Source organism: Artibeus jamaicensis, unplaced genomic scaffold (genome assembly GCF_021234435.1).
Source record: "Artibeus jamaicensis isolate MK-2021 breed Jamaican fruit bat unplaced genomic scaffold, CSHL_Jam_final contig_1715, whole genome shotgun sequence".
Classification (NCBI taxonomy): Eukaryota; Metazoa; Chordata; class Mammalia; order Chiroptera; family Phyllostomidae; genus Artibeus; species Artibeus jamaicensis.
Genome location: NW_026521335.1, coordinates 2,081,409 through 2,093,054, shown reverse-complemented (window position 1 = coordinate 2,093,054; position 11,646 = coordinate 2,081,409). Strand labels below are relative to the sequence as shown.

The window sequence follows — 11,646 nt, the reverse complement described above, 5'->3', positions numbered from 1 at the left end:
AATGTCTTCTTGGTGGATTCTTCTTTTGAGTATTATGAAGTGACCTTCTGGGTCTCTCTTTATGGCCCCTTTTTTGGCATCTATTTTGTCTGATATGAATATTGCTACCCCGGGTTTTTTTTTCTTGTTTGTTTGCTTAAAAAATTAGTTTCCAACCCTTCACTTTTAGTCTGTGATGGTCTTTTGTCCTGAGGTGGGTCTCTTGTAGGCAGCATATGTGTGGGTCATGCTTTCTTATCCATTCAGCTATTCTATGTCTTTTGATTGGAGCATTTAATCCATTTACATTTAATGTTATTATTGATAGGTACTTATTCATTGACATTTTTGTATCTGAGTTCCTCTCTGTCTCTCTCTTTTCCTTCCTTTTTTTAAAGCAGTCCTTTTAGTATTTCTTGTAGAGCTGGTGTGGTGGAGGCATATTATTTTAGACTTCTTTTGTTTTGGAAGCTCTTTATTTGACCTTCTATCTTGATTAAGAGCCTTGCTGGGTAAAGTAGCCTTGGCTGTAGGCCTCTGGTTATCATTACTTGGAGTATTTCTTGCCATTCTCTTCTTGCTTGTAGTGTTTCCATTGAGAAGTCAGTAGCTAACCTTATTGGGACTCCCTTGTATGTTACTTCCTTTTTCTCCCTTGCTGCCTTTAAGATTCTCTCTTTACCTTGGAATTTTGCCATTTTAATGATGATGTGTCTTGAAGTGGGCCTCTTTGGGTTCCTCTTGATTGGGACTCTCTGTGTTTCCTGGATTTGTGTGCCTTTTTCTATAATCAAATTAGGCAAGTTTCCCCTCATTACTTTTTCAAGTAGGTTTTCTATCCCTTGTTCTTCTTCTTCTCCTTTTGGTATCCCTATTATTCGGATATTATTATGTTTCATATTATCTCGCATTTCTCTTAATCCCTCTTCATTCTTTCTGAGCCTCTTTTAATTTTCTTGCTCTTTCTGGGAATTTTTCCCTACTTTGTCCTCCAACTCACTGATCTGATCTTCTGCTTCATTGATCCTGTTTTTGATTTCTTCTACTGTGTTCTTCAGTTCAGAAATTGTATTCTTCATTTCCTCTTGGCCTTTGCTGATAGTTTCTATTTCCTTTTTCATATTGATATAGTTTGTGATGAGTTTATTGTAGTTCCCCCATAGTTTCTGGTAGCTCATTGTGAACTCTTTGAATTTCCTGATAACCAGTGCTTTGAATTCAATATCTGATAGTTGACTTTCCTTTATTTCATCTAACATTCTTTTTGAGGCTTCCTCCTTTTCTTTCACTTGGGGATTGTTTATTTGTCTCCCATTGTTTGTGAGACTCTTCTTGTTAGCCTCAGCTTCTTAAATTGATCTGTTCTGATTTCCTGGGTTTATGGTGTGAAATTCTGTGGTAGAATACCTGTGAAATTCAGTGGTGCAGTCTCCTTTGGGTATCCTGGTGTTCTCCACCTCCACTTACTTCTTTTTGTTTTTGTGATCAGTGGAGGGGGAGGCAAAATGGTTTATGATAGCAGGAGAGTATTTTATGATATTTACAGTCATAGCCAGTAGAGAAGAAATAGAAGATCTTTAGGCTATATATAGTTTTAATCATAATCTTCAACCCAACTTGTCACTTTTAAGAAAGGATGGACAAAAGATAAGTCTCTTGTTGGGGAAGGAAGGCTTGTAAGTTGGATCTAGAAACCAGTGAGGTTGGGGGAAGTCAGATTCTGAGGTAAGGTGAGAGTGAAATATAGTAAATAGGTGTAGTGTGTAAGCAAGTAGAGTTAATCACTACAGTAATAGAATTCAGGAAACTGTAAAGTGGGCTAAGATCTGGGAGAGGTGTTGTGAAGTATTTACAGTTGTATGGAACAACTATTATTTACAATAATATTAGAACAATAATCATATGACAGACTCTATGTGATCTGGGTAACATGAATAGGGGGTATAGAACTTTGGGTAGTGTGCTAAAGGAAAACAAGTGACGTGAAGTATAGAAGATTAGCAATATACTGTGGAGGAGAGAACAGGGGAAGCCTGTCAAATGATACAATATAACCAGGCAAGGCTAAAAAGCCTGTGTAGAAAGAGGAGGAATACAAAGATACTATTAAAGTATAAAAGAAGTGAGAATAATGAAAAAATAATAATAATACAAATATGCAGCAACTTGTGGCTTCTCTGCTATAGCAAAGTGAAATTTGTCTCTCTGTCTCTACTGTTGAGATTCCCCCTCTTTGGGTCTAACTCAGGTCTTTTCGCAGTTCCAAGTTGTTTGTGTCACTTGTGGGTAAAAGAGAAAACAGGGAGGAGAAGGGAGGTGAAGCAATAAATTTGGAAAGAAAGGAAGAAGGAATAAAACAGAAAAAAAGAAAGGGTAGTAAAAAGTATTGAAAGATAAAACAATAATAAAATTTAAAAGATACAAGATTACTTAAAAAAAAAATCTATTGTTGGTTTCAAACTGGCCAAACCAGTATTTCTGGCTGCAGCAGGCTGAGGGGTGATTTGTGTGGTTTTTCTGCAAAAGCTCTCCCAAGAGCTAACCTGGTGCTTCTCCCCAGCACCCCACGAAGGGGATCTAGGTTCTTTTCAGAGCACTTTACCCAGGGGTCCTCACTGTGGGCTGGGGTACGGGGGTGTGCGCTTGCTAGCCAGGCTCCCTGGGTCCCTCGAGATCTGGTATGGTCCTTCTCAGTTCTGTGGGGGAACTCAAGGGTTTCTGCCCATCCTCTGGATTGTTGCCAGGCTGGGTGGGGAGCAGGCCAAGAGGCTGTTGCAGGAGAATCCTTCAGTTTACTTTCCAAAAAAATTCTCAGGAAAGCCTGCCTCTCAGCATAGCCTAATTCCCCAGCCAGACCGGTGACTATTGGAGTCAGAGTGCAACAATGTGCCTGTCAATTTTCCCAGGCTGGAGACCACAGAGTCCTCGGTTGAACGTGGCCCTTTGTCCTTATTACCCTCTCTGTAAACTCAAGCAGACAGGTCTCTGCCCAACCTTGCTTAGACGGGGAGGGAGGGAGCTGATGACCTGGCTCTCTCCCAAGGACCCTGCAGCAGGCACAAGGCTCCCAAAGATGCTCACAAAGAGTCTGTGGCAGACACACCTGGGACAGGACGCTGGTCGCCAGCTGAGGCTGCTGGGTGTGGGCTGAGGCTGCTGCTGCTCTTGTCTTTGCTCCAGTCCCTGAGACCCTACTGACCTGCAGCTGTCTCCTTACTGTTTGATTGTTCAGTGTCCGTTATAATATCTGGTCTCTTATTTTCATAAATGCTGGGGAACTGTTGGCTGTTTGTGCTATTCCTCCGAAGATCGGCCAGGATTTTCTCCCATGTGTACGAGGAAATGGAATCTGCTCCGTTCTATTCTGTCACCATCTTCCTTCCTCTCCTCTAAACTCTGTGTTCCATAGTTTCTGATAAGGCTGTTAATCTTATTAAAGATTTTTTAATGTGATGAGTATTTTCTCTCTTGCTATTTTAAATATTTTCTATCTTTGTCTTTTGACAATTTTATTATGGTGTGTTTAGGTGTAGAACTCTGACTATATACTACTTGGACTCTGTTGACATTCTTGAGTGTGTAGATTAATATTTTTCATAAAATTTTGGGGGATTTAACCATTAATTTATTTCTTCATATATTCTTTCCTGAACTAATTCTGCCCCTTTATCTCTTTTTGGGATTCATATTATGTATATATTGGTATATTTAGTGGCATCTCACAAGTCTTTGAAGCTCTGTTCATTTTTTAAATCTTCTTTTCTTTCTGTTTCTCACACAGATAATCACCATTGATCATCTGCAAGGTCACAAAATTTTTCTTCTTCCAGCTCAAATCTGCTGTTAAGCCTATCCAGTGAATATTTAATTTCAGCATTTGTAATTTTCAAGTTTGGAATTTCTATTTGGTTTTTCAAAAATTCTTTCTATTTCTTTGTTGTTATTTTTATTTAGCAAGATAATATTCTTATACTTTTTTTTTTAGTTTTTGAGACATAGTTTATTTTTACTACTTTGAACACATTAAAATGGTTGATTTTCATCTTTGTCTAGTAAGTCTAATTTCTGGGCTTTCTCAGGGATAGTTTCTATTGACTAATTTTTATCCTCATATGTAGCCACACTTTACTGTTTATTTACATTTCTTTTTTTTTTTGTTGAAAATTGAACATTTTAAGTAATATAATGTGACAGTCCTGGATATCAGATTCCCTACCCCTCCTGAGGCTTGTTATTGTTGTTTGTAGTTGTTCTTTTTGCTATTTATTTGTTTGGTGACTCTCCTGAACTAATTCAGTAAATTCTATATTCTTTATTATGTGTGGCCACTGCTAGTGATCAGTTTATAATTAAACAAAGATTTTCTTAAATGCCTTGAAGTGATGTCTCTAAGCCATTGCCGAAGACCTCTGTGTGCATACTGAGTTATGTTTTTAAGACTTCTGAAGGTTGTTTACAACTCAGACTTAGGTTTTATTTGCTGCTTGTGCAGAACTTTAAGATCAGCCATATGTGAGATTTTAGGGCCATCCCACAATTTTCCTGGGCATGCATACAGTGCTATACATTCACATGGTCTTCTAGACTCCCAGGAATATTTCAGAGGTTTTAAAAACTGTGTACGAATATCTTGTTTCTCAGCTTTTCTACTTGTCTTTTTGTCAGCTTCTGTCTTACCCAACTGTTACTGCTATTTTAGCTGTGATGTTTAACAATGACCACTAATTGTTTCCAATAAACACCCTTGGGCAAAGGCAGTTTGTAGTGAGTAAGCTGTGAGTCAGGTGGAGTAAAGACAAACTCAGCTAGTTGGGATTTCCAGGTAATTGCTATATAGGTCAGGTAATGGCCGTTCTCTGGGAATGCAGTTTTTGCAGAGTTCCAGACCTGTTCTGTTCTCTCCAGGGAAACCTGTTCTATCAGGGTTTTTGAATTTTAAGACTATTATGGAGCTGGAGATGGGGGCTGGGTGAGAAGGGGCAAATCAAAACATCATAAAGCTCAGCTGTTTTTCTTCAGTGAATACTTCTAGTTCTTGAAAGTACCATTAATTTCTAGAGTTTTGCAGAAGTTGATTTTGACAATTTTTTCAAGTTTTCTATGTCTTTCATGAGCAAGCAGATTTTTAGAGATTCTTGCTCTACTGTTCACTGGTTTGTTTTTTTTTTTTACTTCTATATATTTGTCCCTATTTTCTCATCCAGCTCATAAACTCCCAACACAACAAGGTTTATTATTTTGAGATAAATAGAATTGTCATGACCACATATATAACCAGCTTACATATATAACTAGTCTGTATAAGAAAGTCAGATTAAAAGATCATATGAGGTGGAACCAGAATTGAGATTTGGATTACCTGTGGACTTACATGCCTGTTGCCCACAGAACAAACAACATTTTTTGGCAGGCAGTTTGACCAGTTTCTGGCTAATCAAGAGTTTTAACTCTTGCCATCTTCTTCTCCAAATATTACCTCCAGATTCTCACCTGTCTGTGACATATCAGGGACCTAAGGACCTTTGTGTATGTCTGTACAGGAAAGCATCTTAGTGACTGGTGCTCAGTGCTCAGAAAGTACCTGTCTGAACACCTTGACGACAAATGCTGGTGTCACAGAGAGTTCTGGCCCACAGAGAATTACTACAGGACCTTTTTACTTACAGGCTGTAGGTTCTTGGTGGTAGGAAAGGAAAGGGGAGAGAGAGTAAGCTTTTGTAAAAGAAGGGATCTAGGATGCCAGGACTGTTCAAACTTGTTCTTTAAGCTTCATGTGGGCTTTTCTTTGCTTCCTACCTTCTTCCCTCTCTCTCTCCCTCTGTGCCTCCATCCTTCTTTCTCATCCTTCCTTTTTTCACTCTTTTCTTCCTTTTTTATTATTTAAAACAAACAAATAAATAAACAAAAAATTCTGCTACCCACTAGACATTGTGATAAACACAGGGAATCATAAATAAGTAAGATAGAGTCCTGACTGAGTAGCTCACAGTGTAGTGGGGTAGACAGACAGGCAACCAAGTAACTATGACCCAAGCTGATGAGTGCTGTAATAAGTGTGGGGAGTCCCTGGGCTTTGGAAAGAGCTTTTAGGTGTCAGATTTCTGTTGCTTTGGTCTGCTCATATATTGGCATTTGGTATCACTTGGGAGTGGTTGAGATGAGGTCAGGGGCCAGCAGGGATGGGTGATGGGTATGTATCAGGAACAGTGAGCTGAGGAGCCTGATCTATACAGGTGCAACTGGTTCAAGTGGAACCATGAGTTTCAGGAACTCACAAAACCCATAAGGCAGAGGGGGTCTCTGGAAAGAGACAGGTGATAAAGCTAATGTCTGAGTACAGAATATGGCTGATTGAAGAGACACATTAAGAAATATTTAACCATAATATAGAGTTAAATATTCTTGGCTTTGTTTCCTTCTTTCTTCAGGTGTTAGCTCTATGAATGTAGAAGTGTGTGGGGAGGGAAAAGGAAATAATATTATAAAAGCAAAATAAACTATAGATCATTAGAGTTGAAATCAGAGATGATATAAGAAACTAACCTATATTTAATAAATGATGTATCAGTAAGTCATTCATTCTCTATGTTTCTCAGTTTCAGGAGTAGTTCAGAGAAGGTGATTTATCTAGGCTAAGATAGCCAGTGATAGGAGGTGAACAATAATTGATAGGGGTGGTAGTGTTATTATGTACACTTGATATGATGCAATTGATGTGATTGACTAATATATGCAGAAACTGCATTTAAATCAACTGTATAATTGTCTTATCATTTTATTATAACACTAGAGTTGTGTTTTCTTCTGAAATATAATCATGCTTAAGAATAGGACAATTTTTTACATCACACATATAATTTAAAATAATAGTTTTGAAAGAAACATTATTAACAGTAAATGTGTCTGTTTATTTTGCTACAGGAAGGCCTTTAGTTGTGGCTGCCCGACAGATGCTCAAATGTGGCATAATGGATAATATGAGAGCACCTTCACAGCACCAGTGCAAACACATGTTTTCACTGGGACTTTGGAGGAAGTGAAGGATGGAAATTGGGACAGGCATCAGGACAGAGGCCTGTGTGTACACTAATAATCTGCCCATCCCCATAAGCAATTTATCCTTTGTTCTCATTTGATAATTGCCTTTGGTATGAAAGCAAAGCCAATATGTTTAAACCTCAATATTTCTCCAGGCTGAGGTCCTTCGCTGTGTTAATCAGACCTGCACTGCTGCCTCCCCATTGTAAGGGCACAAGAATTAAATTACACAGAGGGCCACTTGTGCCTTACTCTGCTGTATTGCCAGAAAATTCGGGAACTTTCTTGTAGTAGTGTTCGCACATAATAAATGCTCAGTAAATATTTCCTGTTGAATCTTATTCTGGGATGGAATGGTCTCCTCATGAAGACTGTGGTATCTTGAGCTCATCTAGAGCCCATTGAACTCTTAATTCTCCAGGTCCACTTTTAGGGGTTTCTTTAATAGCTTTCTTTAACTGTTCCAGTGTTGCAGGACCAGACATTATTGGTTGGACTAACTCCTGTTTCTTCTCCCTCCTTAGTGTACCTACTAACTTCAGGAATTGTTGAATACTCTGGCATTGTATGCGGACAGAGCTAACTTTGTCTTAAAATGCTGACTCCATTTTATTTATTTATTTTTTTACTTCTGGCTCCATTTTAAAACTAATTGCATGAACCTCTGTTCCACCCTTGATTTTCCCCCAGATGGAAATCTGGAATGTCACACCAGTAATCCTTTCCTTTTACTGGGGCATGGCACCCTCAATGTGTAACTCCCCCTGGTGCCAGAGCGTCGGTATCTGGTCCCTTTGTTCCCCTGGATGCCTTCCTTTCAGAGTTCATATGTCCATTTCTTAGAGAGGTATAAAACACGTCGTCTGCAGGGTAAATGATAAGGGGATCCATTTCATTCTGCTGTTGCTCAGAACGGCTTTCTGTAAGGGAGTTCCCTATAACCAACAAACAGGATTTGTTTGCATTATTCTTTGGCTTATCAACTCCTTTGCATTTGGAGGCCACTTTGCACACACAGCCTTTTCATGAAACACATTGAGAGCTTGAAATTGACAAGAGCTTCTGAGTTCCCAAGCCTCCTTCTACAGTCCGTGGCAGAAGGACAGGCTTTATTACTTAAAAGATTGAGTCCTGTTTTTCTGGGAGCTGGTGTACAGTTCAGAATGTGGCCTATGCATTCCAGCCACTCTCTGCATGGTGGTCCTCAGCTCTTGGTAAAGTGTGGCTCTGGGTTTGCCAATTTCCCTTCATTTGAGGCTGAGCAAGGTCTTCCATGCATAGCTGTGACTCTCACCCCTCAGCCAAGTCTACTCATCCAGAACATTTTTTGAGGCATATTTTCACCATGACTCTATACTGTCTTGGTCTCATGGAGGAATGCTACCCCAGAATTGTTTAGGGTTTGAGTGACAAGTGGTCATGGTGATGGATCCAAACATGGCAACTGTGGTTCCTACTTTAAAGAATTGTGTTGAGCTGAAGAGTCAATCATACCTGGTGCATCTCACATCAGACTCCTTGGGGACCCTTGTCTCTATTAAATCCACCAAATTTCAGCAACTCCAGTCCTTGAATGTTAAAGTGAATATAAATAGCCAGTCTGATGTTTTCTAAGGACAAAAAAACATTTTTTGATTCAGTGAACTCCCAAAGTGCTACAAGGATGGATGATGATTGTGGTGGTAGTAGTGGTGGTGATAATGATGATTTGCTTGGTGTATCTCCCATGTTTTCAACTGGAATTTGGTTCAAGCTCTATGATGTTCCTTTGGCTCAACCTAAGAATCATCTTGATAACTTGGATAGACTGCTTTTTTTACAGTATTATTTCAACAATCAGCAGACAGAGTGAGAATAATCTCTCAGTGAGTGATTTTAACCTAGGGGAGAGTTGAATTCCACATTTTAGGTCTCAAATATGGGAGACTGAATTTTTGAAAAAATAGTTTTACTGAAATCATGGTTGGACTCTCAGCTCAGCAGCTTAAAAAAATAAAACAAAAATAAATACAAGAAAGTTAAACAGGGCAAAATAAATGTTAAGTGAAAAAACTCATTTTTTCAAAGCTCTCTTAAAAAGTTTCAAGGGAGGGCCAAGCAACAAGGTGGCGGGCAGCATGGCCTCTGCTGCCCCACTTCCCGGCTGTGTGGCCTCAGTCCCCACACAGGTGGACTTGTAGCTCCCCCCTCTGTAAAATGGGGTGGTTAAGGACATCCTTACAGGTTGTTTCGAACATTAAATGAGCTTATATCAGCCACTTAGGGGTTCCTAGCAAATGATAAGCACTAATGAGTTTCTGATCTTATACTAATCTATAATCCTAGAAAAACTTCTCATGTTCCCACTTAACTTTTTTTCTGGTTGTCTCCTCATTTACACTCTTCATATTATCACATTTGTGAAACTCTCAGCTCCATTTTCCCTCTAACACACAACTTTGCTTTAACTAATTCTCTCTCTCTCCTCTATTCCTCTCCCCCTCCCCCCACCAGCTCTCTGGGACATTCATTGAGCAGATGAAGTTATCTGTTCTTTCTGATTCTGTCCCTCCATTTTCCTACTTCTTTTTCTACTTCAAGGATCTGTGGCCTTGGCATTTTGGGCCAGAGAACTCTGTTATGGGGGTCGGGCGCTGTGCTGTGCTGTAGCATGTTTGGCTACATTCTTGGTCTCTACCCACTAGATGCCAGTAGTATTTGACACTTCCACCTCAGTATCTACAAACAAGCTACAATATGTCTACATGCTGACAAATGTCCTCTGGAAGGACAGATTATTCCTGGTTGAGAATGCTTATTCTGCCTGTTTTCTGATAATAGCCTACTACACATTCTCTCTTTCTTAACGGAGATGCAAGAAATAGCTCATCAAACAGCACATAGTAGCTCCTCCTAGGATTCTGAAGAGCCCATTGTGAGAGGAACCCACACCCCATGTTTCATGGGGAAACTCATTTTTTTTTACTAATGATTAGAGGCCTCCAATGCTCTTCTCTACCAGCCCCCCCCCACCTCACAATCAGCAACAGAAAGACTGATAGACTCTATTGTTTTGTAGTCTAGGACTGGGATTCTGCACCCTGTGTAGGGCGGTGCTGGGCCTGAGAAGTGGACCAAGGGACACACACTTATCCACATGGGAAGGGACAGAGTGAAAATACACATGAGCTGCCATGGTAATCAGGAAGAAAGCTTTATTTTTTCACAGGGTTGTCAGGCACAGACACTGCCAATCATTGTCAGGCACAGGGGATCAGGAAATGTAAGGACTTGGACAGCAGACTGGAAGATCATCTGGAGAGAGTGGGAATAACTATCCCTGGAACACTGCAGCTCAGCCTGAGAAGATTAGAATGGGTTGTCTAGGAAAGGCTGTGTCTGGCTGGGGCTCTTCCTTGGCCTTTTAGATTCTTGTTTCCTCTGAAATCACTTGTCTCAGCATCAGAGTCCAGGTCAGCAGCAGCCCCCAGAGCTGTGGCCACAACTGGAGCCACCATTGTCACAGGAGTCAGAACTCTGGAGATGGCATCGGTGGGACCTGCGGTGGTGCCTGTGGTGGCTCAGGCAGCAGCCACTCTCAGAGCTGGGGCCACAGCCACCCCCAGAGCTAAGAGCACAGCCAGAGGGGGTGGGGGGTGAGCACTGTGCTGGGCTCTTTGGGGGGCACTTGGGAGAGGGGCACTTGGGAGGGGGCTGGCACTGCTGCTGGTTCTGCTGGCAGGACATCTTGGCAGGAGATGAGGGAGCCTGGACAAAACAGAAGCACCTTGTCAGTTCAGAACCCACAGTTCAGTGTCTCCTGACTCTTGATTTCCTGGACCCCTCATTTCTAAGCCCAGCTGCTTCCTGAGCCAAGGCTGCAGGAAGGAGAGGCCCATTGATATGGGGGGGTAGTTTGATCAAGCAAGATGCCTCCCACTGTGCCCTCCACCCAGCACCCAGTGTTGCCAACCTAACTGGGCATCCATCCATAGGGATTCCCTCCTGGCCCTCACTTCCCACATTGCTGCCCTCTCGGGGCCCAGTCTCTGGGATTTCAATGAAAATTCCAGACCCTTCAGGTTCCCTCTCCTCTGCTATGACCCTCATGTTCCTCTGTAGCATCTCAGCTAGAGTCCCATGCCCTGCTGAGCACTCACCGGATTCAGAGGCAGGAGAAAGCTTGTCCTGAGGAGGCTGTGGATAGGGAGCGCAGGTCAGGAGCCCTTTTATTCTGTGCTGGGTTTGTGACACATGGCCTGAGCATGCTGCTGCTTTCACAACCAGGGGAGATGACAAGTCCACATACTTCCTAATTACCTGCCTCTAGTGTCTCCCTGGGCCGGAACCTAAAGTTCTAATAAGATGGGACCAGGATGTCCTTGGACTGCCAAATACTTCCCATTCAAGTCTGCTTTAGACCTGCTGGTGCACCTTTGTTCATTCACTTCCATGCTTTGACACAGGCTCTCTAAGTGACACTTCACTTAGCAATAATGATAATATAGACATATATTTGACATGTTTATTCCCTCAAGTACCTCACAGTCTGAATGGACCATCACTTAGGCAAGGGAATATATTGGATCTGATGAAAGAGGTACTAAAATAAAAGTGTTTACAAAGACCTCAGGCCTAAGAGTCCAGCTT

General features: G+C 41.2%; 1 protein-coding gene across 1 annotated transcript; it reads right to left on the bottom strand.

The window, feature by feature from the left end:
* Positions 1-10,470: 10,470 nt before the first annotated feature.
* LOC128628118 (late cornified envelope protein 3C-like) lies at positions 10,471-11,181 on the bottom strand. Its single transcript, XM_053669990.1, has 2 exons — positions 11,157-11,181; positions 10,471-10,764 (listed from the first exon to the last, which is right to left on the bottom strand). The coding sequence occupies exon 2, from the start codon at positions 10,741-10,743 to the stop codon at positions 10,471-10,473; it is 273 nt and encodes a 90-aa protein (XP_053525965.1). The 5' UTR covers positions 10,744-10,764; positions 11,157-11,181.
* Positions 11,182-11,646: the final 465 nt, after the last annotated feature.

Coding starts and splice junctions, on each gene's coding strand:
- LOC128628118 (XM_053669990.1), bottom strand. CDS start 10,743: ATGTCCTGCCAGCAGAACCAGCAGCAGTGCCAGCCCCCTCCCAAGTGC.